General features: G+C 37.9%; 1 protein-coding gene across 5 annotated transcripts in view; it reads left to right on the top strand.

The window, feature by feature from the left end:
• UNC5D (unc-5 netrin receptor D) overlaps nt 1–25,261 on the top strand; it is a 527,348-nt gene extending 502,087 nt beyond the window's left edge. For all 5 annotated transcript variants that reach the window (XM_059685428.1, XM_059685430.1, XM_059685426.1 and 2 more), the window contains 3 exons: nt 1,724–1,888; nt 7,559–7,737; nt 20,453–25,261. In XM_059685428.1, coding sequence (XP_059541411.1) covers nt 1,724–1,888; nt 7,559–7,737; nt 20,453–20,657 — 549 coding nt within the window. In that variant the 3' untranslated portion in view covers nt 20,658–25,261. The remainder of the gene's footprint in view (nt 1–1,723; nt 1,889–7,558; nt 7,738–20,452) is intronic.
• The last annotated feature ends 2,392 nt before the right edge of the window (nt 25,262–27,653 follow it).

Raw genomic sequence — 27,653 nt, 5'->3', positions numbered from 1 at the left:
CTCATTGGCAGAATGGAAATGTGAACCCCATGCTGGCTAGGGTTCTGTGAAATGTAGTTTCCAGGCTTCCAGCCCCTGCCATGCAGGGGAGAACTGAGGATGGGAAAGATGGTGTTGCATCCTAACAGTCCACATCTTGCACAAGATTGAAGTCAATGAAACACCACACACACACACACACACACCAAAAACAATCAACAATAACAAACACCACACAGTGTCACGCGCATAGACCTTCTCTGAACCTTTGTTTCTACTTCCTGAGACAAAGGTCCACTGCCTTTTCCTTGATTCAAGATCAAGAGCAAATAAATAAAACCAAAACACAAAGCCCTTGTATTTCTTGCTGGGATGTGAGGTTCATGATTGAGTATTTCTCTCATACTCCCTGAAGCTGACTCTCCTCTCTTCATTTGTGTAACTATTTAAAGTACACCCTTCCTACCCGCCTCCCCCCCCCCCAAGAAGTATCCAAAATCAGGATCTGTGAGACTACTACAGTGAAAATTAGGAAACAAACAAGAGTGTACAGTAGAGCTCAGGAATAACTAGATAACTCATAGTTCCTCAAAGGGAGTAGACTGAATTTTAATCATGGCCCCTGGTCTTATAACACATGCTGGCTTCACTACCAGTCAACCTTCAGAATATCTAACTTCCAGACCACCTTTCAATATTAGTATTATAGAAAACTACATTTATGACAACACCTAGAAGTGCAAATTAGTGAGAGCAAAGAGGAAAAATTGAGAATGAACAGTACTAGAGGCTGGACATACATGATCATTGCCAAGGACCCAGCCCAGTATAAGTAGGCATGAGAGACTTTTTAGTAGATGAAAGTACATCAGTTTCTTATATTCTGACCTCAGAATATCAACTGACCTCTATTTCACATTATCATAAAGTCACATGCCTGAGCACACTCCACTCGGTGCCAGGCTCTATGTGGTAATGGGGTAAAGGATGACCTATACAGATTTTATAATCTCCCTCCTCATATAGTAACAATTGTTTTTGCCACTCAACTGTCTATAATCTCTTAAGAGTGGGGACCAAACCTAATTTCTTATTGTTTATCTAGTAAGTGTCTGCTCATTAGCTGGCACCATACACAGAATTGTGGGATGGATGAACTGAATGAAGAGTTGGCAACCTAGACTGCTGTGGGGTGGCCCACTGTGTTTGTGTCTCTCTCTGGGATGTGCATGTATGTATGTGATTTTGCAATAGGTATAATTTTTATGCTGGATACATTAACAATGTTGTATTCTGTCTACACAATTCAGCATGAGTTTATGGTATGGGGATAGGTTCTGGGCAATCAGTTCTGTAGCATAATTTTCATTTCAGTGAGAAAAGATATCATCCTTCCCCAGGCTTGGGTAGGAAAACGGACCATAGGAGTGTTCTAAGAACCTTTAAGTGGAAAAGGATTCTGAAGCGTGTTTAATGGATTCTTTCTAATTGTGTCACCAAGTGAAATCTGAGCTCTTGCAGTGTGCTTGAGGAATTTAAATGTTATCAATTGGAATTGACATTAATTACCTTTGTGCTGCTTGGCATATGCTGGAACATTATTCCTACAACAATTCCGCCAAAGTCACTCAGACAATTATCTCTGTTGCAATCATCGTCATCATCACCATAATTATTGCTATTAAGTCTCATCTGAGCCAGGTTCTGCACACCATAGCCCTCTTCTCTCCCTATCTCCCTGCAGGAAGTTCCATTCTCCCGCGTGTGGAGCAGCAACCGGCAGCCCCTGCACTGTGCCTTCTCCCTGGAGCGCTACACGCCCACCACCACCCAGCTGTCCTGCAAAATCTGCATCCGGCAGCTCAAAGGCCATGAACAGATCCTCCAAGTGCAGACATCAATCCTAGAGGTGAGAGCTAGGTCTACAGGCCTCCTGACCGCATTTCTAAAGGACAATAAGAAAAATATACCTATCACAGTCATGCTCTACAGGTAGCACTAACCCTTTTAATCCTTGTTACTGATTGGACAAGTCATTTGCCTTTACTTTGGCAACTCTACCTTTTGAAAACTGATTATCACCATCTCACTCTCATTGGCATTCATCAACTCTTTTAATCTTTATTACTGATAAGGGAAAATATATTTTTTCTCAGGCTTTGAATTAAACTGAGCTTCCCACTGGTCAGGGAAACAACCCATCAGAACTTAGGCCCTGTGAAGGGACCTTTGGGGAAGATACAAAGCTTTATTATACACAAAACCACAAGCAGTCTAACAACAGTCCATAGTAGGTTTGGAACAACATCTAAAATGCATTAGGTCTCTACAATTGAGACACACACGTGCCAATAGGAGGCACAAGGTTACCACTGTGCAGTTTTATTTTGCTTCTGACTAGTTTTCCAGAAGTCAGTTGCCCCATAGCTGTCATTTCATCTTCAGGGTCTTGGCTCCTTATTATCTTACAGTTTCTCAGACCCTCCAGGTTCAAGGTTCTACGCATCTCCATTTCTATTAAACCTAGACTCATCAATACAATAATACAAGATAGAGTAGGTGTCAATCTCATTCTACAAAGTAAAGAAATGGAAGTGCAAAGATGGAAGGGACCTTGTCCAATGTCATATCACTACTGAAGGGCAGAATTAGAATGGGAGTCAAAGGAGAATTCACAGTGGGAACTTTTTGTGAAAAGATACCTGATATCTGTCATGATTGTGACAGGCATTCCCTCCCATTGGTTACTTGAAAGTAGAGGGAGAGAGTAGCTGAGGGGTAGAATCAGGAGACGCATGTGATGCTTCTTTTTAGCAATTCTAAAGTAATCCCTGGCTAGTTTAGACAAGCACATACATTTTATTGTTCACCTGAAGAATGTGTGTGTATGTATGTATATGTGTGTATACATACACATCCATACATATATATTTATGTGTAAAGATATAAATAATATATACTTATTCATTTCAACTTGGCAGAAGGTTTAACACATTTTGTATACATATAATTCAGTTTCAGAGGTGTTTTTTTTTTCTTTGAAAACTTGTAGCCTTATAGCATTATCACTTCCCTCCATTCTCATGTCAATTCATTGTTCATGCAAAATGAGTATAGCTAATTCCCCAAATAGTTTTTCTGAAGAGCAGATGACTTTCCAAAGGACTGTGCCTCAAAATTGATAGCTGTCTTAACTGACATGTTTATACAGTATTTGCATTCATTATGGCCAATTAGCATTATGTGCTAAAGTAGTTTTGATAGGGAAGGTATATTCAGAAACCTAGGTGGGATATTTTTAGAGTATCTTTTTTGAACAGCCATGACATATTTAACACAATACATTTCAAAGTAAAATAAAAAAGAGGAAAGTTTTAAAATAAAAACCAAAAGAAAAACCTAGGTTTTCCTTTAGGTACTCAGGAGCATGAAGGAATAGGCAGAACATAAAGATGCCTCTGAAACAAATTGCCTTAAGTATGTTAATAGGCCAACAGAAGAATTTTAAGTTTAAAAGATTTTTAATTTTTAAGGCACTCAAATATTATGGATCAAATTCTGTTATTATAGGATATTTATGTAAAAGGAATGTGATAGAGTTGATACTTCCTGGTACCTTTGCTCCTTGCTTAAATAAATTCTTGAAGTGCATGAAAGGAAAATGAGCTAATAAACATAATCTTATCCTTTACTCTCCAGTCGCTTTTTTAATGCTTTATGAAGTTTACAATCACTTTGAAATGCCTTGAAGAAGTAATATCATAGTATCTCTTGATAAAAGAAGGCAAGTACGAGAATAATACTTAGATATTCAATGTTGACGACAGTCATCCAATTTGTAAGCTACTGCATTTTAGAAGCTTTATGAACCCTTTTGATCCTGTAAGGATCGTTTTATTAATTGCTTCAAGTTTTTTGTTCCTGCTGGAACTTGGCCCAGTATATCTCCATCTCTTTGGAATAAACTGTAATTCTTAGGCAAATTTAGTTTGTTATAATTTCTTATGTCAGAAGAAAATTGGTAACTTTCTGGAAAGCCACTATATTTCAAGAACCATTTTATGTGCCTTCACGTACAACCTTTACAACTCCATGGATTACTATCCTATCTAATAAAGAGGGAATATGCTAAATGACTGCTCCACCCTCAAATATGGTGGCGCCCACAGCTAATAAGGAGGGAATATGCTAATTGACTGCCCCAAACCTCAAAGATGATGATGTTCACAGCCACAAGATGGTGGCATCCAGTCCCCTCAGCCTCGCCAGGGCGCCTGCCTCCAGAGTACCCCAACCCCCTCAGCCCCCCAGCCACCCAGGGCCAACCCAAGGCACAGGCAAGCCTTGGATGGCAGCTGCCCAGCCGCCCAGGGCTGCCTGAGGCTCAGGTAACCAGGGCCAGCCGAGGCTTGTGCTGCTGGCAGTGGGAGCAGCAGAGGTGTGATGTGGCGTCACCTTCCCCTGATCACCAGGTCACCTTCTGCCCCCGAGGGCTCCCAGACTGTGAGAGGGGGCAGGCCGGGCTGAGAAACCCCCTCCAGTGCATGAATTTTCATGCACCGGGCCTCTAGTTATGCTATAACAATCATACATGCTATCACAGTCTCAAAGAGGTCAAACTTCTTGCTCAAGGTCATAGAATAACCAGAGTCACCTACTGAGCTATCTGACTTCAAGACCAAAAACTGGGTGGATTTCCATACCATGCTACTTCAGGATTTCAGTCAAGGAGGCCTAATTTTTCAGTCCTAACTATGGGCCTTGTCCATAATAAAAGCCTCCTCTTTGGGGGCTTAGGAACTAGTGACAAACATCACAGCAACAGCAATTTGTCCCTGAGTATAAAAATATATGAACATTGCGATGTTCTTAATATTGTAGAAGGATGAGATGTAACTATTAATGAGATGGGCTAGAGTAAGTATTTATTCTATAGATCTAGAAGAATAGAATATATTTCTTACATACAGCTCTTCCTGCCAAGAGCTGTCTTGATTGAATGATCACTCAAGGTCCTTCCAAACTTAGGACTGTCTCACTCCTTGGAAAAGCATACATCTGGTGATATATTTGATGAATAAAAACCATCCTTTTCTCCTTAAAAATATCTCGTTTTTTGTGGTAGATGGTTCAAGGAAAAGTGAAGATACATAAACTGCTGAAAAATTGAGATTAGATGGGGAGGAAGCAAAATAAATTCCAGACCAGATCTGTATCAATTAGTGAATCAGGGATAATAGAGCAATTATTAAATTGCATTATATTTCATGGCCACTAGGTTTTTAATAAGTTAGTAATAGGATTGTATTGATTAATAAAATTATAATAATAAGAAACTACAACTTTTGAAGATTTTTAAAGATTTCTTTGAAATACATTTTTAATATCTCCCCTCCTCCCAAAGTCCCTGTATATTTAGACTTAGGGCTCCCAATTCCTACCTTACTTTAATGGATTATCTTAGTGTTGCTATTTCATGAATTTAACAATGGAACCATGAGAGGTAAAAGAAACATACACACACACATATAATTATGTATATAAAATAATATTGATTTTAAATATATAAATGCAGTTATTATTCTCATTAAAAGTATTTGTTTCATGTTCAGCCTCACATCCATCATATTCCTCCATGCCTCTTATCTACAAGATAAATACAATCATTCATATTCTCTCACACTTAAAAATTATTTCAGTAATCAAGATAATATATCTTTTTGTTCTTTAGAGTAGCTATTATTGTGTCAATCTTTACAAACAGGTTGGTTCTTCTTAAATTTAACCCAACTAAATTAACTAACAGTTACCACCAATTTACACTCTATAAAGCAACAGTATCACTGATCTAAAAATTATACTAATATGGAAGAGAAGGGAAGAATCATCAAGTAACTTATTTCATCATTCCTTATTAATATCATATTATTGAAAAATCTATTTTTTGGTAGAAACAACTTTAATTGGGAATCTTACATGTTATAATTTTCCCTTACTTAAAGCAATTTTTCTTACCTTTCTTCCAGAAGTGTGGAAGTTGGGGATGATTTGTCTGTTACAAAAAGACAGAATACTTGGTATTTCTCATTGATTTACAACTCCCAAGCTAACCAGGTAGCAGCTGCTTATCTCAGATGTGCAGAGCATGAAAATCTACTGTTCCTCTGAATATTTAATTTAAACAATCAAAAAATGTGGTGTATCTACAGGATTCTTATTACTTGGCCCAGATGTCTTTTAGAATGCATCATAAATGTTACATAAAGTGTCATCCTTATGCATGGAAAATATTTAAATTTGGAAAATTTATAAGAGAAATGGGGCACACTTAGTAAAGTGTTAGTAAATAGAAAAATACTTCTTTTTAGATTTAATCTCATAATATTTCATTCACCTTCAAACTATACCACTCTATTCATTTTTTCTGAAGACTTTAAGTATCAAGGTGGTCTTTCTTCTAACAACAGTGAAGATAGAGCTTGGTGACTTGGTCAATTCCTAGATACCAAGAGGGCTTCCAGAAGCTATTTCTCTGTCTACTGCACTCCTATGGCATGGATACTTTCAATGTTTTCAGCTTCATTGGCAAACCACCTTTTCATGTGTTAATACATTTGGGTACTCTTTTATAATAACTACCATGTTTTCTGGCATAGAATTCCTTTTCTTCCTCTAGCCCTAGTTTCTACCATATTTTCTAAGCACATTGTCCTGCCTTAAGTCAGGAAATATGTCCTGTAACATAATAATCATGGGAGTTATACAATCAAATACTTTTCAGGCCTTAAAATCCTGTTAGTCTACATAAAGTTATCAGCATCCACTCCAATGTGGCCCATTTCTGTGTGATTTCATGTTGGCTATGATGACCCAATTGCTATGATGTACTGAAATAACAAATCCTCACTGAACAACTCTAAATCAGAAGCAAGGGCAGGTGCAGATAGCAGGCAGAGCCTTCCAGCCTGTACCACTCCACAGACTAGTCAAGGTTTCATCACTGACTCATGGCTGGATCATATTCTACCAAAGCAATTTAATTCTAAAACAAGACCACAATTTTTTTCTATAGAATCACCAACTTTAGAAATGGGGAAAACATGAACTTTAAGATGATCAACACACAATCAGTTTCCCTTTGTAGCTTTTCTGACAAATGGCTTCCCAGCCATCATCTTTGGTCAGTCCTGACTCTCAGATCGTCATTCCTTGTGCTGAACTGAAATCTGCCATTTGGTAGTTTCATCCTAGTGATTCTAGATCTCTCCCCCAAAGCAAAACAAACAAAAACCATGAAAGTCTGATTCTGCTCTCACCTGATATATCGTCAGGAAGCTGATCATTGTGACTCTCCTGAGTGGGAGAGGCTGTTATAAACCTCCAGCATATGATTCACGAGGCTACGAAGGAGTTATTTACTACTTTTAGTAGAGAGGGGAACTTGTCAGTCTATTTTAGAGTTCATCACAATAGGCAAGCATTTTGTGTATGTGTTAACACAGATTTTCTTAAAAAATACAAATGTTCATCACGTTTGCTTCTAGTTGGATCTAATCATGCCTTCCTTGTCTGGTTTCAGAGTGAAAGAGAAACCATCACTTTCTTTGCACAAGAGGACAGCACTTTCCCTGCACAGACTGGCCCCAGAGCCTTCAAAATCCCCTACTCCATCAGACAGCGGATCTGTGCTACATTTGACACCCCCAATGCCAAAGGCAAGGACTGGCAAATGTTAGCACAGAAAAACAGCATCAACAGGTAATTGGGGGCAACTTCTGAAAGAGTATTTTACTCGAAGAGCTTTGAAGAATGAAGTGGGTTGGGTGTACCCTTGTGCTTACTAGGCTCTGAGTTCTTTGATTCCTCTGGCCATGTTTCATGTGAGGTCAAGCTAAGTAAGTGCCACCCCACTCTGCCTTTGGGGACATAATAAAAAAGCCCTACTTTGGCTGTGCTCCCATCCCCAGGCTTGCTAACTGAGCCACACAAATGGGAGGGTTAGACTATGTCACGTTGGTGCTCGTGAGGGAACACAGCACAGTCTTGAGACAGAGATACATAAAGAAACAAGTTTCTCAAACCTTCTCCCTACCAACAGGTAACCTTAAGCATTACTTCACCCTTAACGGAGACAAGCTCAGCCCACAGAGGTAGGTGCTTCCATACAAAAAAGGAAGTATGAGGATGGCAACTCTCAGGTTTGTAGGCAGAGGGCATTAGACAAGCAAAAGTTTGCCCAGGCACCGTGAATGCATCTGCTGCTTAAACCAACACTGTTCGTTATTGAGCTAATGTTGTTGTTGAGTTGAGAGTAGATAAGAAAAAGCAGGGTGATGCCACCAGAGCACTAGTGATGGGCAGGCAGGTTTTAGCTGCCCTTGATGGATAACTAGCAGGGGCAGGCATTGACAAATAATATCTCCTCTCTCCCGAACCCACCTTGCGTGCTCCAGAATGAATAGAAAAGAGAGCAAGTAGTTTTGCCAGTACCATTTTAGTTCCCTTTTCTATGGGACTACTTTTTTATTTTTTATTTTTTTTGAGGCAAAGCCTTAGTTTCCTACTGTTTGGCTTGCTCTGTCATTTCCATTTTTTGTTCTTTACTTTCACAGACATGCTACCTGACTCTTCTCTGAAAGTGAGGTAGATGTCTGCCAACAAAGAACAGAGTGCTGTTCCCTATTCCAAAAGGGATCCAGAATGCAAGAGTAAGGACCCCACTAGAAAGCAGTCAGGCTCACAGAGGAAAATCAGGAGGAGGCATGGTGGCAAGAGAAAATGGAATTTACAGAGACAGCAGGTCCAAAAAGAACAGATCCATTCTTGAAAGGACATATATTGAAAGTGAAAAAATAAAAAAGTGAGTCAGAGGACAGGAAAACAATATTAATTAGAATATTTCCCAGCAACTCTGAAACAGTATAAGATGTCTCATTTACAAGATAAACATTATGGCAATTTTGCTTTCTGACCAGCAAGGTGACAAGAATGAAAAACTAATTCAGAAAACAGATTTTGGTTTAAAATAACGTTGGGCAGGGACTCAAAAGATCTGCAGGGCCCTCCTTGTTTAATCCACCTGGCTATAAAAGTTTATGAATTATTTTTAATATATTTGTATTGATTTCAGAGATGGAGAGGTAGAGAGAAATAGAAACATCAATGATGAGAGAATCATTGATCAGTTGTCTCCTGCATGCCCCACACCGGGGATCGAGCCTGAAACCCGGGCATGTGCCCTGACTGGGAATCAAACCCTGACCTCCTATTTCATAAGTAGACACTCAACCACTGAGACATGCCAGCCAGGGAATAATTTATGTTTTTTAATTCATCGTTTATAAGAAGTAATTGCCACAAACTCTTCAGAGGTGCCATGGATGCTGTCATTAATTTGCTGAATGAGCTTGTGCATGTTGCTGCCTTGTTCCATTTTATTCTCCATTTACAGTATATATAAGAACTACAGTGACTGCCTCTAAAGACATTAGTTTCTGACCTTGCACGGCAGGGAAAATGCATCTCAAACTGGGAGACTAAGGTTTACATCTTTTTGTCTCTGGGCTCTAATGAGCAATAAAGGGCTACACAGGAGCAGACTGCCCCCTCCAGGGTCCAAGGTCAAGAAACGTGAGCACTTGATGTGTCTGTTTGTAGGCTTGCTTTTATTTTAGAAGATTCCCTTCTCCAGGAAAGTCTAAACTTCCTAGACCTAAGAAATACATATGACCTACTTTTTGAAAAATTTCTAACATGGTCCCTAGAAAATGTCCATTTTCAAAAAATGCCTTTGACATTTTCATAATTAATAGCAAATTGAAATAGCATGAATATATATATATATATATATATATATATATATATATATATATATATATATATATACATACTCTACTTCTACCTTTAAATCTCATTTAGTTAATATATTCAACATCAGTGAATGGCATTTCCTGCCCTCCTCTGTATTCTCTAACTTAACTTTCCAAAAGTAATCTAATTATTAAGTAAGAATGATGTAAACTAGGGGTCAGCAAACTTTTACAAGATTCCTCTGTTGGGAAGGAATGCCACACAGTATATAGTTTAGACCAGCAGTCACCAAACAGTGGTCCATGGACCACTGGTGGTCCATGAAATCCGAAAGATTGGCGACCACTAGTTTAGACCATATGGAGTCTGTTGCAACTACTCGGCAACTATTCAGCTCTGTTCCTGTAGTGTGAATCAACAGAGCATAGGCATGAATGTGTGCCAATAAACTGTATTAAAAACAGGCAAGGACCCCTATCTGGCCTATAGTACATAATTTGCTGGCCCCTCATTTAAATGAGCCTGCCCTTACTCGGTAAAACTTCCATAGGATCTTATTGCCTCAGTCAGATTCTGCATCCCACCCTCTTAGGAGGGGAGCACAGGGTAGGGTCTTCTGCGGGCTGCTGTGTTTCCAGCCGAGATGGCCACCAAGGCATTCAGAGAACAGGAGGAAGCCTGATGAAAATCACCTTGCATCACGTTAGCTCATTCTCATTTTGCAGAAACTGTCGGACGCCTTTTATGTTTTCATTGGTATACCAAAAATAGATCTTCTTCTACATGGGGAGAAACCCGTGACAGAGATGAAGGGGATTTTCCTATGTAATTTGTCACAACTTTCTATTGTGTAATCCCAAATCACTGGTCTCGCTCTCATGTTTATAAATGATTTAGTACAGAACTGATCAATGTGTGTAAAACCCAGAAATCTAACATTGTCACTATGCCCATATATTTGGGTAAGAAAGCTCTCTGCAGCTTGAGATTTCATCAACTGTGGCATCACAAGAGAAAGATAATCACATGGTCCATCTTTCTATGCAGAGAATTCACCGACCTTGATTTTGTGACAATACATTTACCTGATTCTTTCCTTCTTAATTTCCAAAAGTGTTAAAAAGCTAGTAAAGCAACAGCCCTCAAATCATGAAGAAAGAGTTTGCAAAGGAAGTGGAGGGAATCATTTGCTTTTATTTACTTGCCTGTGAAAATGTTCTTACCCTCTTTTTTGGTAAATGCAAATGTCACTGATAATAATCTGCCTTTTTGCCAAACAAGTTTCTACTTAGATCTGATTGGAGAGAAAAGAGATGGAATATGAAGTTAAAGGCTTAGTAGAGCAATCGATGAGAATGTGAGAAATGCCAGTGCTGTGCTATAAGGCAGCAACACAGGTGGCCTTGCAACTCGCCTGGCATATGGATCGTGCTAAACAAGCTCCCAGACTAGCAAATAATGTCATAAGTAACAGTTGCAGTAACTGATTCTGTGAGCAAATTCTGACTATTACTCAGAGTCCATACTTGCTGCATATCAAAGCTGAGGTTGCACATTTATTCTATAAATTCAGCTGCAATTATTCTTGGTTTCATTGTCCTTGGCCATATGTGGTGGACAGAGGGGTAGGGCTGAGATCTGAAGAACTGATTGCACAGGAGTTGATGGTGGGCAGCATTGCTAAGGACTAGGCAAATTAAATAATAACGGAAGCTGCTTCAACTCTAAGTATTCTCCCATCTCTGAACCTCCGCAGCACTTTGTATTTTTATACCTTACTTTATTACAGTTAAACATATATTAGGGGTAATTCAATAAACTTTTCTTAAATGAATGACATGAACTTTTTCATTGGATAGTATACTTGACCTTAAACACTTGCCTCCTAATAAATAGAATAGTTATGACAAGCATCAAAGGATGTTGAAAGTTGGTCTCAAAAGAAAGCAGGTTACATGGCTTGTGTTGTGGAGAATTCCTGTCTTTTCTCCCAGGTCATAGATAGTACCTGAAACCATTAGATAATTCTTTTTTAAGATCTCATGATTTTCATAGTCCAGATACCCTTCTAAAAACATAGCCAGCTTGACCAAGTTGCTATGGGAACAGGTGCTGGATAAAGTGCATGAGATATGGGAGGATGAATAGAGAGAAAGCAGCCAAAATGGAAGAAAGAATTCCAAAATAGAAAATAGCAGATAAATTACGTCTTATTAATACTTTTAAAGAAAATAATAGTATACTTATTTGAAAACGTATAAGCACTTCCAAAGAGACAGATTTCTTATTGGCCAACTGGTTGAAATAGTTCAAGTGTATTTCAGATGCTAGTGTTCATGGGTGATGGTGAAGAAATCATAAACAAATTCAATACTTCAAACCTCACAGCTGATACACACAGTACTATAATAACTTGTTTTTCCACCAAATCTTTTAACAGGACCTCTAATGACAAGCAGACACTTCTCACCCTAAGGTCATACCTTTTCATTCTTTCTGTCCACCCTCTTAATTGGACACACAGGAATGGGGAAATGGCCAGAGGGCAGTGGGAGAGGATAGAGGAAGGTCACAAGGCAGCTTTTTAATCTGTCTCCAAATAACTGTTGAGAATTCACTAGAAGTGAACAGTGCCAGCTTCAGCTTTCTTATAGGAGAAGAAAGGAAGGAGGAGAAAAGAGAAGATGATGAGAAAAGACAGGAAGACCACTGTGCAGGGTCACTCCAGTGGCCACTGAGACTGGATGTTTCCATTCCTGTGTTTCGGGATTTATAATGATTACACCAAACTAAGCCTTCTCAGTTCTAAAAACTCGAGGCTAGAAAATACACTCAAATGCTTAAATGTAGAAATGGACGTGCGGCTGCCATTTCTAAAAAACAATCTTCATGACTCTTTTAAGGAGAATTAATATATAGGGGGATAGCATTTTGTAGGTCCTTGGAGGTAAAATCTGATGAAGTTCAAATCAGATTTTCAGGTTCTGGCCCAGTGGACTTACGCAGGGTCTGAAATTTAAAGATCCCTTACAGTGAAGCCAGCGGGATCCAACACAGTGAAGTTATGGTGCTTGGGCTTCATTCCACCACAGTCAATGACTCATGAAACTCCCCACTCACATGAAGCTGAAAATGACAGCCCTGAGACAGGTTTAGCCATGAACAAGCTGTATAGGGTTTGTACGTGGCAGGTGTCCGTCCTTGAGGCAATATGGGCAAGCAGCTCTATATGTTCCTCCAGGAGAACCAAAGTCATCCTCCCGTACCTTCTAGGCAAGGGGTGAATTTGTCCTGATCTTTGAGGGAATAAGCTTTCCTCCTTTAAGATAATTTAGTTTTCAGAAAAGATGGACATACCAAGTCCCCTTTAGAGTCTAAATAACCCCCATGCATAATGCTGTCATAAGCAGGACTCAAAAACCAGACAATGTCAGGGTGTCTGAACTGGATGTTTTCATAATTTGAGAAAATAAGATTACAGGAAGGATTATACCTAGTTTATTACAGTATCCTTTAAGTGATTAACTTTCTCCCCCAATTATTCATGAGGCTTTATCAAGCACACAGTATTTTGCAAAGGGAGAAGTATAGACATTCAGCCCTTCCCTCATTCAGGATTAGCACAGTGGTCTTTCCTTTTGGAACAAATAGCAGTCATTCTGCATCACCCTCAGGATGTTTGAAAATGTTTTGAGGTTATTGAAGTGGGAAAATAATTTAAATGAGACCTCTTTGATGTGGATAAAAAGGAACACTTGTGCACTGCTGGTGGGAATGCAGACTGGTGCAGCCACTATGGAAGACAGTATGGAGTTTCCTTAAAAAACTGAAAATGGAACTCCCATTTGACCCTGTGATCCCACTTCTAGGAATATATCCCAAGAAACCAGAAACACCAATCAGAAAGGATATATACACCCCTATGTTCATAGCAGCACAATTCACCATAGCTAAGATCTGGAAACAGCCTAAGTGCCCATCAGTAGATGAATGGATTAGAAAACTGTGGTACATCTACACGATGGAATACTATGCTGCTGTAAAAAGGAAGGAACTCTTACCATTTGCAATGGCATGGATGGAACTGGAGAGCATTATGCTAAGTGAAATAAGCCAGTCAATAAAGGAAAAATACCACATGATCTCACTCATTCATGGTCAATAGAGACCATTATAAACTTTTGAACAATAATAGATACAGAGGCAGAGCTGCCTCAAACAGATTGTCAAACTGCAGCGGGAAGGCCGGGGAGGGTTGGGGGGCAGGAGGTAGGGGGTTAAGAGATCAACTAAAGGACTTGTATGCATGCATATAAGCATAACCAATGGACATAAGACACTGGGGGATAGGGGAGGCTAGGGGACTGTCTAGGGCGGGGGGATAAAATGGATACATATGTAATACCCTTTGTAATACTTTAAGCAATAAAAAAAAAAAATAAAATAAAATAAAATAAATGAGACCTCTTTGTCCATGGTATACCCCAATTCAAAGCAAAGTAGAGATCAGATTTGATAGTTTTCAGTGCCCTTCATTTCCACATAGGAGAAATTAACATGGACTTGAACTATCAGAAATGAAACTAGAGAGCTGAAAACAGGGCCCACAATTGGCTTTATTCTCATCTGACAACTCACAGGCTGTCCTGGAAGCTCCAGGGCTCTTAACACATCTTCCAAAGAAGGAAGCACCCTTGCCATCCCCTTTCCGAACCAGACAATCGACTAGGCAAAAGGAAAAAGGAGGAGGGAAAGTATATTGCCAAATGTGTTGGCCTCAAAGAATTAAGGCAGCACTTTTAGGGCAAATAGTATGGAACTCAGCATGTTTTTAACGGCCCGTGTCCTTTCCTTTGGGTGCCCCAGCTTTCCTTCCACTGAAGGCACTAGAGGGCAATGGGCACAGGTTACATTTTGGTGATGTAACCGACTGGCTTTACCCTGAAAGCTGCTTTGCTGTCTGTTGAATGCCCAGTGAGGTGAGGTTTGTACATGAAAGCTTGATGAATGGATCACGTGCTTATGGCATGTCCAGTTACTACCGTACTCAATAAATGTGTTTTTCTTTTCTATTTGCATTTAAACAACCAGACGGAGGATTGGTTTTGGTCACATAAGAGAGGCTTTCATTAAACGAGACAATTAGGATGATAGCAGGGATATTAAGATTTTTTTTTCATTATGACTATGTCTCAATTCCCTATTTGGTACTATACAATAGGATTATGCATTATTCTTTTAATGATGTTTCCCAATTGATTATAGGCAGCTAAGCTTAGTTTTCACTTTTTATACTGCCAGCCTACTCAAAAAATTATGTTTTTAAATATACCTTTTAATATTAAAAATAGTTGTCTTAATATACATGGCAATAGTTTGTAGAATATAAACAAATTTGCTGCCCTCATGTTACAGATGCAAGTGCTCCCTTCTACTTGAAAGGGTGGAGTGAGATCTTAAATTCTGAATGAAATTATGGCATGTACCAGTTGTGAGGTATCTTTGATGCTAAGGATGGGATGCTACAACTCAAATGTGGTCCCTTTCTATATTTTAGTAGAAAAACCATTCTCACTTAGTCACAAGAATAGCTCACAGCTTGTGAATAGGTATATTGGCCCCCTGGTGATATGGTTCTGAGTAGCTAAAATAAAAGCTTTGTTATCTGGAATTGGAGCAAAAGTCCAGCTATAAGTATAATGTGCCCTGTGTAGCTCTTCAGAGCTTCAGACCTGTGCCTTCCTCCATTGCTGTTATCTGACCTCTATTAACTGATTGAGGATGTAGAGTTACCATTTCCCAAGACACCTGCATTTGAATCACAGCTTTCAGGGCCTAAAGAAAGGCTGGTATCTCTAAATTCACAGTGAATGAACACCTAGTGCCTTTTCCTTTTCACAGAATCAGTCCTGTTACAGTAGTATATAAAGACCTAACATACTATGTTTCATAGTTCCCCCAAGCCTCTCCTCCTGTTTGCACCCAAAGAACAAAACAGAAGTAGCCGTAAATATTTCCAAAAATCCTAAAATCTAACCTAATTTCCATGATTAATCTAACCTAATTTCCATGATTTTTAGATTCTATATAAAAATTCAGTTTGTGACCCCCGTACACAAGTTGGCCTGTATCTAGCTAGTGAAGTTTTTAAGGCCAAGATTTATGTTCCTAATTCTGCCCTGGTTTCCATATTAAGTATGGGATTTTAACTGGGGTTCAGGGGTGGGGGGTGGGGGAGTCTCAGACAGATGAAATCAATCATGGCAATAAAACAAACCCCAGGAACGCATGTGAATAGAAAACACGTAGGCTAGAAAAGAAAATTAAACTTAATAAACTATTACTATTCAGTGAACTTAGGTGGATACATCTGTTAAAGCTATCTTAGCATGTGTTTTTTACAGTATATCTGTATTCTTTCAGGGAGGGTTCCAAGGGAAAAGATAAAGTCACTGAGTCCATAGGGCTTAGGACAAACGAATAGAACTGAGGACACAGAATGTTCTAAGGAAAATTCCTAAAATTTACAGAGTAGATAATCTTATAGCATACAGCAGCTTTAGGACATTACCAAAAAAGAAAATCTTATTTTTTAAATTACCTCAGTCAGAATTTGAAAATCCTATGATAAAATGTTCCCCAAAGTTCAGTGCATACAACAGAATAATTTGAAGCATCTAAGATGAGAACAAGCATTTACTTCTTTAAACATTTTTCAAAGAAAAAAATAAGTTTTACTTAAAGGCATTCAAGCTGAATTCCAGGACTACTGTTTTTGCTAAATGTTATTTCATTTCAAAAAAACAAACAAAGATATTCAGTGAATTTTTTACATTAACTATTGCTATGAATTCTCTTTTCTAGTATTAACAATGCTCTCTGCATTGTGTGTGCATTTATTTGCTGGTGTCCAAATGCACCAGTATAATTAGGAAGCGAAATGTATCACATAGATTTGGGTCAGCATAATTTTAAAAGGGTGGTATGAAGATGACCAAATGAATATATGGTATACTAATTTTCAAAAAGCCATAGTGCATTTGCACATAAGCAAGCAGTAAAATGATTCAGATGTCTGAGGAATAGCCTATTGCATTGGGATTTTAGGGTTTTCTATATATTAATTATTCTGGCATAGAGAGGTAAATGTAGTTTAATAGGATGTCTGTTTATCGCAAAGCTAATTAAATCATTTTTAATAAGGCTGATATGCTCCTATATGTATCTACTAAAAATTAAGTGGAATGTGAGATTTGTGTATGTTGTGCTGAGCAAGCATCCTTATATAAATTCAGAGAATAAATCTGAAGCGTGCTTTGGGGAGCACATTTTATTGCTCCAACATGTTCAGAGACCTGTGCCAAATGAGAGTTATATTTCTGTCCTTTTTGATCATGTAGCTTCCTTTAGCCCTGGGTGCCTTTTCTACATATCAGGACTTTTGCAGGACTTTTCAGAATCAAGTGGCTGACAGGAGTCATTCTCCACTCTGCTCCCCTCCATCTAGGCAGGTGTATTTATAACACCTTCCCTCTCACCCCCACGGATTTATGAATTTTTTAAAATGTTGTGTTAGAACAAAGATTCATTACAATCTCGCAAACATATTCTGTGTGCCTCTTCTAAAGCTTCTTATTGTGTTCTTAAGCCCAGGTCTTCCTCGCTAGCCTTGAAATGTTAAAGATCTGGAGCAGTTACTGAGGATAAAGTGGACAGAGTACTTGCAGCAGAACATGTAGCTCTGGGATTCCGCAGTGTTGGCCCTCTAGGTGCTTCTTTCCAAATGCAGCACCAAAAAAGTTTAGTCTAATCTTCCTTCAGATAGCAACTACCTCTGGAAACCTAGGTTGGTTTTAGTACAGTGTGGGGTCCACCATCTGCTGTCTATAGCCCAGAAGCTAGAATAGGTTTCACATGTTTTAAAATGGTTGGGGGTGGGGGGGGTCAAAGAAAGTATTATTGTGTAATATGGGAAAGCTATATGACAGTCACATTTGAGTTCTCTAAATAAAGTTTTATTAGAACACAGCCATGCTCATTCACTTATGTATTATCTATGGTTGCTTTCATGCTACCATGCAGAGTTGAGTTACTGAAGAGGCATGAGACCTCTTCAGTCAAAAATATTTATCTTGCCCTTTACAGAAATATTTCTGAACCCTTGCAGTAAAAAAAAGTATAACTGGGGTTACTGGAGTCATAGGAATTCCAAAAGTCACTCCCTTAGGACTATAGTCCATTATTGGTAAAAAGCAAATACAAAATATAAACCCTCAAGAAAATGACTAATCTGTACTTCTATGGCCGTGTTTGCTAGCATTGTTGTTTTTGTTTTTGAAATGACAATGGAGAGGATAAAGAATTGTTTACCCATACCAGGAATAAGTGTATGTCCTGTGGTCATCACGCTCATAAATTACACGGAAAAAGATGGTTACACAGCCCATGCAGAGTCAACTCAGACCTACTCTCTCAGTTTGCCTCTTTCTCAGCCATTCCTCTAATTTGTACATACTGCCTAAATGTTGATTGGGGTATGTCAATTTATTACTAGACCTGATTATATAACTTTTCCCACAAACAGTCCACATGACCAGGAAGAAGTGACAATATTCAAAACAATGTTTTTAAATAAGAGAAACTAGCTGTCCACACCCAAATGAGGTTAAGGTTGCTTTGGCATTTCTTTTTTTAATGTAAAAATAAATAACAATAGTTAATTCTAGGGCCCTTGGGATGGGGGGTAGAGGTGGAGAAGGAAAGATAAGTAGAAAAAGACACTAGAGAACAGTTTAAGCTGGCCTTCTCCCTTTCTCAATTAAAGATTCAGAAGTAGTAATAAGTATATATAGTATCCTGATATTTACAGTATTTGGCAATCAAACAGTCCCTTAACCCCTTTGATAAAATAGCACTTTATTCACTCAAAAGTACCATGTATTGCTTGTGAACGGTAATGTGCCCTTAAAAAGCTTGTCTTCTCTTCCAAGCGTTCTTCACTGTATGAGTCTACTTACTCGGTGATTATATGCTGAATGTGGTGATAAAAAGTAGTGCCAACCTCAATAATGGCAATTCTTGGTTGATTCTAGAAATTCTTTTCAACTCATCAGAATTTTACCAGAGGTGACATTTCTATCCCTGTTGTAAAAAGTACCTATGAAAAACTGTGACCTTTAATACTTTGTGTTGCCTCAGTCTTTATGATAGCAGTGTTATTATCAAAAAAAGGTTATTTTTTTCACTGAATATCCCATCATCTGAAAAAAAAAAAAAGCTCATGCCAATCAATTACTCAATTTATGGATATTGAATAAATGCCTGTCACAGTATTATGATAAGTGCTGTTGCAGAATCAGAAAATTAACTACCTATGATCCTTCCCCTTAAGTTGTCTGTATTCACACTGGAAAGGCCAAGCTCATATACAGAAAATATATTAACCATTTTATTCACAAGAAAATTTAAGCACAAGCATAGAAAGAGTACAGAGGAAAAATAAATCACTTTGAGCAAAGAGGAATGAAAATTGAAACAGATTATAGGAGTGTAGGATCTGATAAACAGAGGTAAAGAGAGAAAGTGGGCATTTCTAGTGAACAAACTACATTGAATGAAAGCAAGAAGCCAAGTATTACTGAAGTCAGCATTAAAGGCTGAAAGGACAAAAGAATACTGAATAAAAATTTATACATGTTGCCGGAGCTAGGTTGAGGGCAGACTAAGGAATACACTGAACATAAGTAGAGTAGATACCCGATAATGGAAGAAATAGAATGCAGGGTATATTAGAGTTTGGAGGCATAAAGAGATATCAAGCTTTTGTTGTGATTCAAGCTATACAATGATAGTGCACAAATTAAATATAAGTACTATATATGGAGAAGGGTGAAACTGATGAGTATGTCAAAAAGAAACAAACAACATAAAGGGAAGACTCAAAAATAAATGCCTTAGTGTGAGAAACTGGAATGATAGTTGTAATTACTGAGATAGGAGGCATGGAAATTAAGTATAGATAGATAGGTAGGTAGGTAGATAGGTAGATAGATAGATGATATAGATAGATATAGATGATAGATAGCTATAGATATAGCTATAGATAGCTATAGATATAGATATATATTTCTGATGATGAGGAGAGATCTAATTGGAGTGATTTCAAGGCCATTTAGATGTTTCATAACCTATAAGACTGGAGGTGCTTATCTAGACACTGTCCAGTTAGTATATGAGCCTACTGAGGAGGGAAAGAGGAAATCAAAGATTAAAAATTCAGCAGCCCATATGTTTACCAAGGGAGAGATAAAGAGGGACCAGCTATTTTGAAAATATAGGAATAAGTTACATCATCACATAAGCTAATTAAATTGACACTTTCAATGGGGAAATACACACAGAGAGAACTCAAGGAAGATGAGGACTAAGTAAAGAATTGGAGGATAAGAAGGCCATTGGTAACATTCCAAAGTACAATTTCTGTTTGGTGTTGGGATACAAACTAGACTTCCCCCTCACCTGCCACAAGAGCTTTGTACTTCTATTATAATAATATCCATTACAATTCCTTTTTAATTTTCTTATAGTGGTTTTTATTGGTTCCTTTATTTCTATTTTCATTTTTGTTCTGTTATTCTTTTTATTTAACTCTCTCTCTGTCTAGGAATTTATCTTATTTTGCTACACAAAGTAGCCCATCTGCTGTCATTTTGAACCTGTGGGAAGCTCGGCATCAGCATGATGGTGACCTTGACTCCCTGGCCTGTGCCCTTGAAGAGATTGGGAGGACACACACGAAACTCTCAAACATTACGGAATCCCAGCTTGATGAAGCCGACTTCAACTACAGCAGGCAAAATGGACTCTAGTCCACTTCCTCTCAAGAGACAGAGTGACGGTCAGCTTCGGGACACATGCTTTAAATGGAAGAAGGAGGCAGCTTTCTGCCAGTGGTATTTGGGGAATTCAGCCTTCATTTATAACCAGTGAGAATCTCTGGTTGAAGAAACTGAATTTAATATAGGTAAAATATATTAGTAGGGAAAAGTACAAGCTCTCTTAAACAAAAGAGGGCTCCGCTGTCCTCTGAATCCATACTTGGGTTAACACTTGATGAACTTCTCAGACTTAAGATGGTAAAGGATAAAAGTGAGGGCATAACTAGACTGAAGTAATTGGTAAAAGATGAGCTACAATAAAGGCAGAGAATAAGTGCATGTTTTGAAACAGGTTTTTAATGATGTGCCCCCAAAGGACCAGCTGATTCTGGTACCAGATTATCAAGATATTTCTATTACCTAGCATCTGTGATGTTGGCAATCTTAGTAAAACTGGCTTTCAGAAGTGAAACAGGGTTACCAACTCATTTGTCTGACTCGAACAACATCAAGGAGGGCATTTAGAATTTAGAACCTGAGTACATCACACCAGCACCAACCAACCACTTATCTATCCTCGCCACTAAATGGAAACAAGATCTAGAGAGGTAAGATAGACCACAAATGAGTTTTGGCAGTTTACCCCACCTTCATTTTCTTCAAATCTACCCACATTCCCCTTCCTTACCCATTATAATAGAGGAGGGGTTTCAAGCAGCATAGACTTTTCAATGTAGAATTTCCTTCTCCTAACTCAACAAAGAGGACTATCTCTATTCCCAGCTAAGCCATTCAAATTGCAGAATGTTAGTAGTACACAGCTTATTACATGGATTTAGAGACGAGAGGTTAAGTTAGACCCAAGGAAACATGAACTTCAGATGCCACAGTCCTCAAATAAGCTGTAATTTGAGGGTGGTGTTTATCCACATCCCCAACATTGTTATTCTACAGGAATAGGGGGTTTTACTGTACTTTCCAATCCAGTTCTTGACATTTTCTAGCCTTTTGGGACTATGTTATCACCACATCGCTCCATAGGGCTATAATTCCCCCTCCTTTTGCCTCTTGGGAAATTAGCAGATAGCCTTTGCTCTAAATGATATCTGAGTAAATAGACCTCTACCACAATGTCCTAGAAACCATATGCATTGTTCGGGGAGCTTTCAAGCTCTGATAACTTGACCTCACCGAGGATGCTTTCTCTATGGCACCATTAACATGCTGCTTTATGTTTTAAGTAAGAGGCAATGATACCGTGGAAAATTGAAATCCACAGGTAATTCATGACCCTCATCGTCACACTTTACTCCATCTTTGATCCTATTTAATCATTTTTGACGAGATGTCAGGATAGACTAAAGCTGAAACGCTCTGCTCCTGCTCATCTTCTGGTGGATGTGTTAATTAGCTGTCCACAACCAAGGCCCTAGATTAACCACAAGGCTGATCAGTTACCTAGAGGTTGGCTATATAGGAATAAAATAAAAATAGTCAGGAAATGGGGGAGGTGGGGAGTACCTGGCATTGGGGATATGAGCAATTTTTTTAACAATGTTTTTGTAGAGCCCATGTTTTATAAAAAATAAAATGTGGTGAATTTCCACCTAAGGGAAAAGACCTAAAGATAGGATGAATTTATGATACCATGGGTAAGGGGCTGGAGAACCCCTGAAGGTGTTGGCCATTTTTTTAACTAATATGTGGTACATAGGGTATGGTTCCCTATATCTGATAGAAGCCTCTGCTACGTGAAATTCAAAAGCATCTTGCTTTTCTCAGGAACCAAAGGCATATTACATAGAACAAACAAATCCTCTTAGAACTATCAAGCATATTTTCAAAATGCCATATCGAGATCACAGAAACATCATTTTGCTAGTGTTTATTCCTTCTAGGGAACAACAGAGAGAAAGCATGAACATATAAATCATTTGACATCCCTGATATAATTTCTGAAAGAGAAAGAAGTGGAAGTATATGGTCAATCACCCAAAGTGAACTTGAGATTAACTGGCCTGGGTGATATGCAGAAAGAACCCGCATTAACTGTTGAATAATTAGAAGACACGTTATAAAGATTGTTAGTTTCCCTCTTGGAGAATTTTTGTTTTAAACCATCCTACCCTTATTTCCTCTTCCCTCTAATTGGCCTCATAATTGTTTTATCTATTCTGTGAATCCACACAGATCCTTTTTAGATTTTTGATAAATTTCTTATACTTTAAAAAACAGATGAAAAAGTTTAATGTTTTCTCTAGAATCTATCTAGTTTATTTTTAGAGGTTGTTATCTACCCCTGAATGTTTGGAATTTCCTTCATGGACTTTTTCTTTTTATTTGGGTTTTATAAATGCACCTCACCATCATATCATATTGAGTAACAATTGAAGCAATTTACAATGATTCACCTCTGATATCAGCCCAAGATTCAAATCCATATTTCAGCCCATTTTGTTCCCTCCTTACATTTCTCTTAATTCTGCTAGGATCCCACATACAACTTCTACAGAGATGCATGAAATTCTGTGACCATTTCATGTCAGGATTGTTTGAATCCTATTTTGCAACAGAATTCCAAAAAGAACCCAGGCTTGTGAGATTTACAAACCAAAGTGTGTGGGTGGGTGTGGCAGGGAGCATAGAATTGCAGAACAGGTGGACTGAACTGACAAACTGTGGGTACTCACTGTGACCCAAACCCTTGAATATTTGCCTGTCAATACAAATTTCCCTCTTGAAAGAGATTTAATTGTCATTCCAAGCCCTTACTTTAGAAGTGTTACTGTCCTAATGCGAAATGAATCAAGAAATTAAAAGTACCCTTTAATACTTGGTAGGCTACTTAAAGTTTTTACAAAATAACCTACTTAATGCCAAGTCTTTTTGTCCTCAAAGGTATTTACGTCTAATAATCATGCTTTAAACTTGACTTAAAATCATGCCACCAAAATGGTACACTTCACGGCTTCACCAGACTGCAGCACCATCAAGTTAATTTACAATTTTTACAACATTGCTTGTGCAGTCTTTGTAGTTTACACTAAAATCCTTTAAGCCAAAAGAAGGAAGCTTACTCTATGGATTTAAATGCAAACTTCATTTACCGATGCAGAAAGTCTCATAAAACTCAGATGCACTCTCACAAAAATTTTATTGGCCTTTTTGTAAGACATGAATAGGAATTGACACAGTTCTCTTTAAAGAGGGGAACTTTTCTCTATTTTTTATTTTTTTTATCTTCAACTGCAATGTTATCCTTTGCCATGTCCCTGTTTTATTGTGGGGTTTTTTTTTGTTTTTTGTTTTTTTTCAGTTGACTTTGAGAGGAGATATTAAGTTAAGTGATTAAAACAGGGTTCTTTTTGGATTAAAAGTTCTGGACTTATTGCAACTACTTTCCCTAAAAGACATTCTCAACATCAAGATTTGATAAGCAAAGGTAGAATGTTATAATGGCATAATTGGTTTTGGATAGTATTCTCCACTTGCCAAACTTCTGGCAAATCTACTTGTGAATTTCAAAATGTCATAAAATCTTTTGATGTGCTTTTGTCTTTCTTTTTTGCCATTTTTCTCTTGAATTTCTTAGTCCCTTTGTAAAGGTGTTTAATAATATAGTTAACAGATGTGTTGAAGGTGACATTCTCTCAGAAGTCTTTGTTCCAGATCTGTGAAGGTCACAGGAACCATGAAGGAGCTGAGAGATGTGCTTCTCTGGCCCACCCACTGTGTGGCAATTTTCATTCATTTTCCTCATGAAACATTGCAAAGTTCTGAATCCTTAGTAACTCCCATCGACTGGACCAGAGTCCACATCCATAGCAAATGGGAGAGCAAAATGTGTCGGACAGATAGTGACAAAATTTTATTAGCACTTGGGTGTTAGTGGCCATAGCTCTGTATTTGAAAATTGATGCTTTAGCCAAAAGCTGAATGACCACTGTTTCCGCAGTTTCCACTGTTTTGTCTGCATAGAATTTTCCTGAACTACACGCAAAAATGTATTTTGTCAAATGTCACAAAGTGAAAATGTTGCTGATTTTAGACGTGTTGCATATTCTGTGTTTTCACTTTCCAAACTCTTTCAAAAGCTGCAGTTATAAAGCTGTTTGGCTGTATTGACAGCATGTGGTGTTTTTTGCAAAAGCAGTTCTAGGAGAGCCAGTGTCTACCATGGACTCCTCACATCCCCACTCCAGGGTTGTCCACAAAAACCAAAATGGCAATTTGTATGCTGTCGTTTTCAAAAAGCAAAAGGGGATGGAAATCAGACCTGGCCATTAGTCACTAGTGTGTAGTACTGTGATCTGAAGTAGGAAATTTAACTCAAGTAGAATAATTGTGGTTTTTGAAGCAGCTACTTTGCTTTTTTCCTTTTGCTGTGAAGATCATGGATTTGGAATGTCCTCATGAGGTGGGCCTAAGACAATAAAATTAAACTTCATGTCTTAGAGCCCACCCTTCATCTGAACCCAAAGATTAAAATAGGCAGTAAGCTTCATATTTAGGCCTGAGTTTAAAAATGTCCTCTCCCACCCCTAATATTGAGTTTGTCAGGGGGTATATGTCTTTTTTTCTTTCTCCTCCCCCCCCCCCCCCCCGCTCCCAAAAAAGTTATGGCCCTGAATTATAAAATATGTTACTAAATTTGATAATGTAATTCTTTGCATGAATGGAAATGTATGTTAAATACTCTTACAAAAGGCATGATTCTAATGAAAATGTCCTTTTGCCTCAAATTATGCTAAGCCCAAAATGTATTTCACTATTTCAGACATATACAAATTCCAAAATTAGACAAATGATACAATTCTCTTAATATGTGATATAGTAGGTAGAGATTTAACTGTGATTCTATATTGAATCATGATAAGGAAAGATGATATTTGAGGGAGTTTGTAAGCACAATGTCATGCTTTAGGGCCCCAATACTGAATTACAGACATTACAATAAAAAATAGGCCTAAGAATTCTAATATCCCTCCATTAGGGAGGTCTGATGATGCTGAAGGGAGATCAGCCCTTGCAGGGGCTTCATCTAAGTCTCATCTCAATCTGAAACTCTCTCCAAGGCCCATCCTAGATTATGTCAGTCGTTCCCATTCAAAACCTCTCTGCAAGAAAGTGGATAAAATTCAGTCTGTGGAAACTTTCTGGTCAGGAAAACAAACTTCTTTTCTAAATTAGAATAAAGACTGACTTAAAAAGTCTCATTCTTCATAATTGATTCTAATTGGTACATGCAATCCAATAAGTGTTGACCTAGAAACATCCCAGATATAAGCAATTAGAGAAAAATTGGCATATTCTTTTAACCAAAACTCAAAAAAAAAATATGACTAATTATTTATCTCAATTTCTGTATGGGAGAATTTCAAAACATTTTATTTTGTTCTGTTTATTTGGGGAAGGTGCATGGGTGGGGAAGGGGAGGGTGTCTTTCAAGTGATTCATACCTCAACCCCATACCACTCTCAACTTTTATTTGACGTGTTCAACTCCAACAAAAACAAGCAAACAAAACAACAAACTGAATATTTAATTTAACATGAGGCTGAAGGAGTGAGCAAGCCAGAGGAGAGAGTTTGAATAAAGCATGGCCTTGGCTTCATACCACACTTTTTGTGCCTTGTATTATCAATGTAAATTCTGAATGTTGTACAGTAAATACTTGGATGGACTTCTTAGAAAAGGCTGCACTGGCTTCTTTTTCAGCACATGTACATATCTATAAATATATATACATATATATTTGGTAATGCCAAACAGCTGTGTTATATTGTATTGAACAAAATGGACGGTTTGGATGTTTTATGTAGAGTTTGCAAAAAAACAAAACAAAAAACTGGATGGTTACAGACTTTTCAAGATAAATGTACAGACGTAAATTCCTGCTTACCAGTTATTTATGAATAAAGAGTCTTTTATTGACATTTTAGGATACTCCATGAGTAGAACTCTGAAATACCAATGAGGACCCCTCTCTACGTACCTCCTGCCACATCTGGGCAGGGGCCGGAATGCCCTCCACATCAAGGACAACTTCCAAATACCTGTTAATATATTGGACCTAATTTCTCCTTCTGGCCTCAAGAAGGAGAGCCTATGAGGCTATGGAAGCAAAGATGAAATTATCATTTTACATGCCCACCTCACCACAACACCCACATTCACAACTTTCTTAGAATATAGTTTTGTGGACTCCGAGATAATCCTAGCCATACCATTACTGAGATAACCACTCACCTTATTCCTCAAAACGTGTAGGTTATTTCTACAGACTGCAGAGAAAATGTTCTGCCTCTCCATGGGAAAATATTAAGAAAATAAGTACATTTCAGGTATATCTTCACTGATTCAATCTGTTTGAAATGGTTTTTAAATGCTGGAAGCACCCAAGAATTCAATAACTGGTCAGAGCCAGTTTAAACAGTATGATCTACTCAAAGGTGGTTTCTGCTCTAGTTAAATTAGTGGTTATAAATTAAAAGATTAAAAATTGCTTTAAACCAGTATTTTCCAGAATCTTTTCTTAAAATATCATTTCCATAGAAAGATAACAGGATTGTTTTGTATTTTTGTTTTTGTTTTCAAATTAAGCTTGGAAAGCTATAGAAAATGAAACAGCATTCTCTAACCTAGATTTCTGAAACCCTTTATTTGTATGCTGAATCTAATATTTATGATGGTTCTCCAAAGAGGGGAGTATATGCAACATTTCCTACACTTTTTTTATTATATAATTTTTTTGGGGATCATCATGTGGAACTAGTAAGAATGGGTATGAATATCCACAAAGTAGCTGTGAGTGGTTCCAACTGTTATTTCTGACCACTTTAAGTTATGTAGCACTATAAAGCTGATTAAGCATATTTTAAAGTTACTTGTAAAATGGGAATTGGTTCTAACTAACTAAACTAGTAAATCACTATGACTAGGCAGAACCAAGTTGAAAATTCAGAATAATTTGGTTAGAACAAATAA

This window comes from Myotis daubentonii, chromosome 2 (assembly GCF_963259705.1).
Source record: "Myotis daubentonii chromosome 2, mMyoDau2.1, whole genome shotgun sequence".
Taxonomy (NCBI): domain Eukaryota; kingdom Metazoa; phylum Chordata; class Mammalia; order Chiroptera; family Vespertilionidae; genus Myotis; species Myotis daubentonii.
This window is presented reverse-complemented; position numbering and strand designations above follow the sequence as displayed.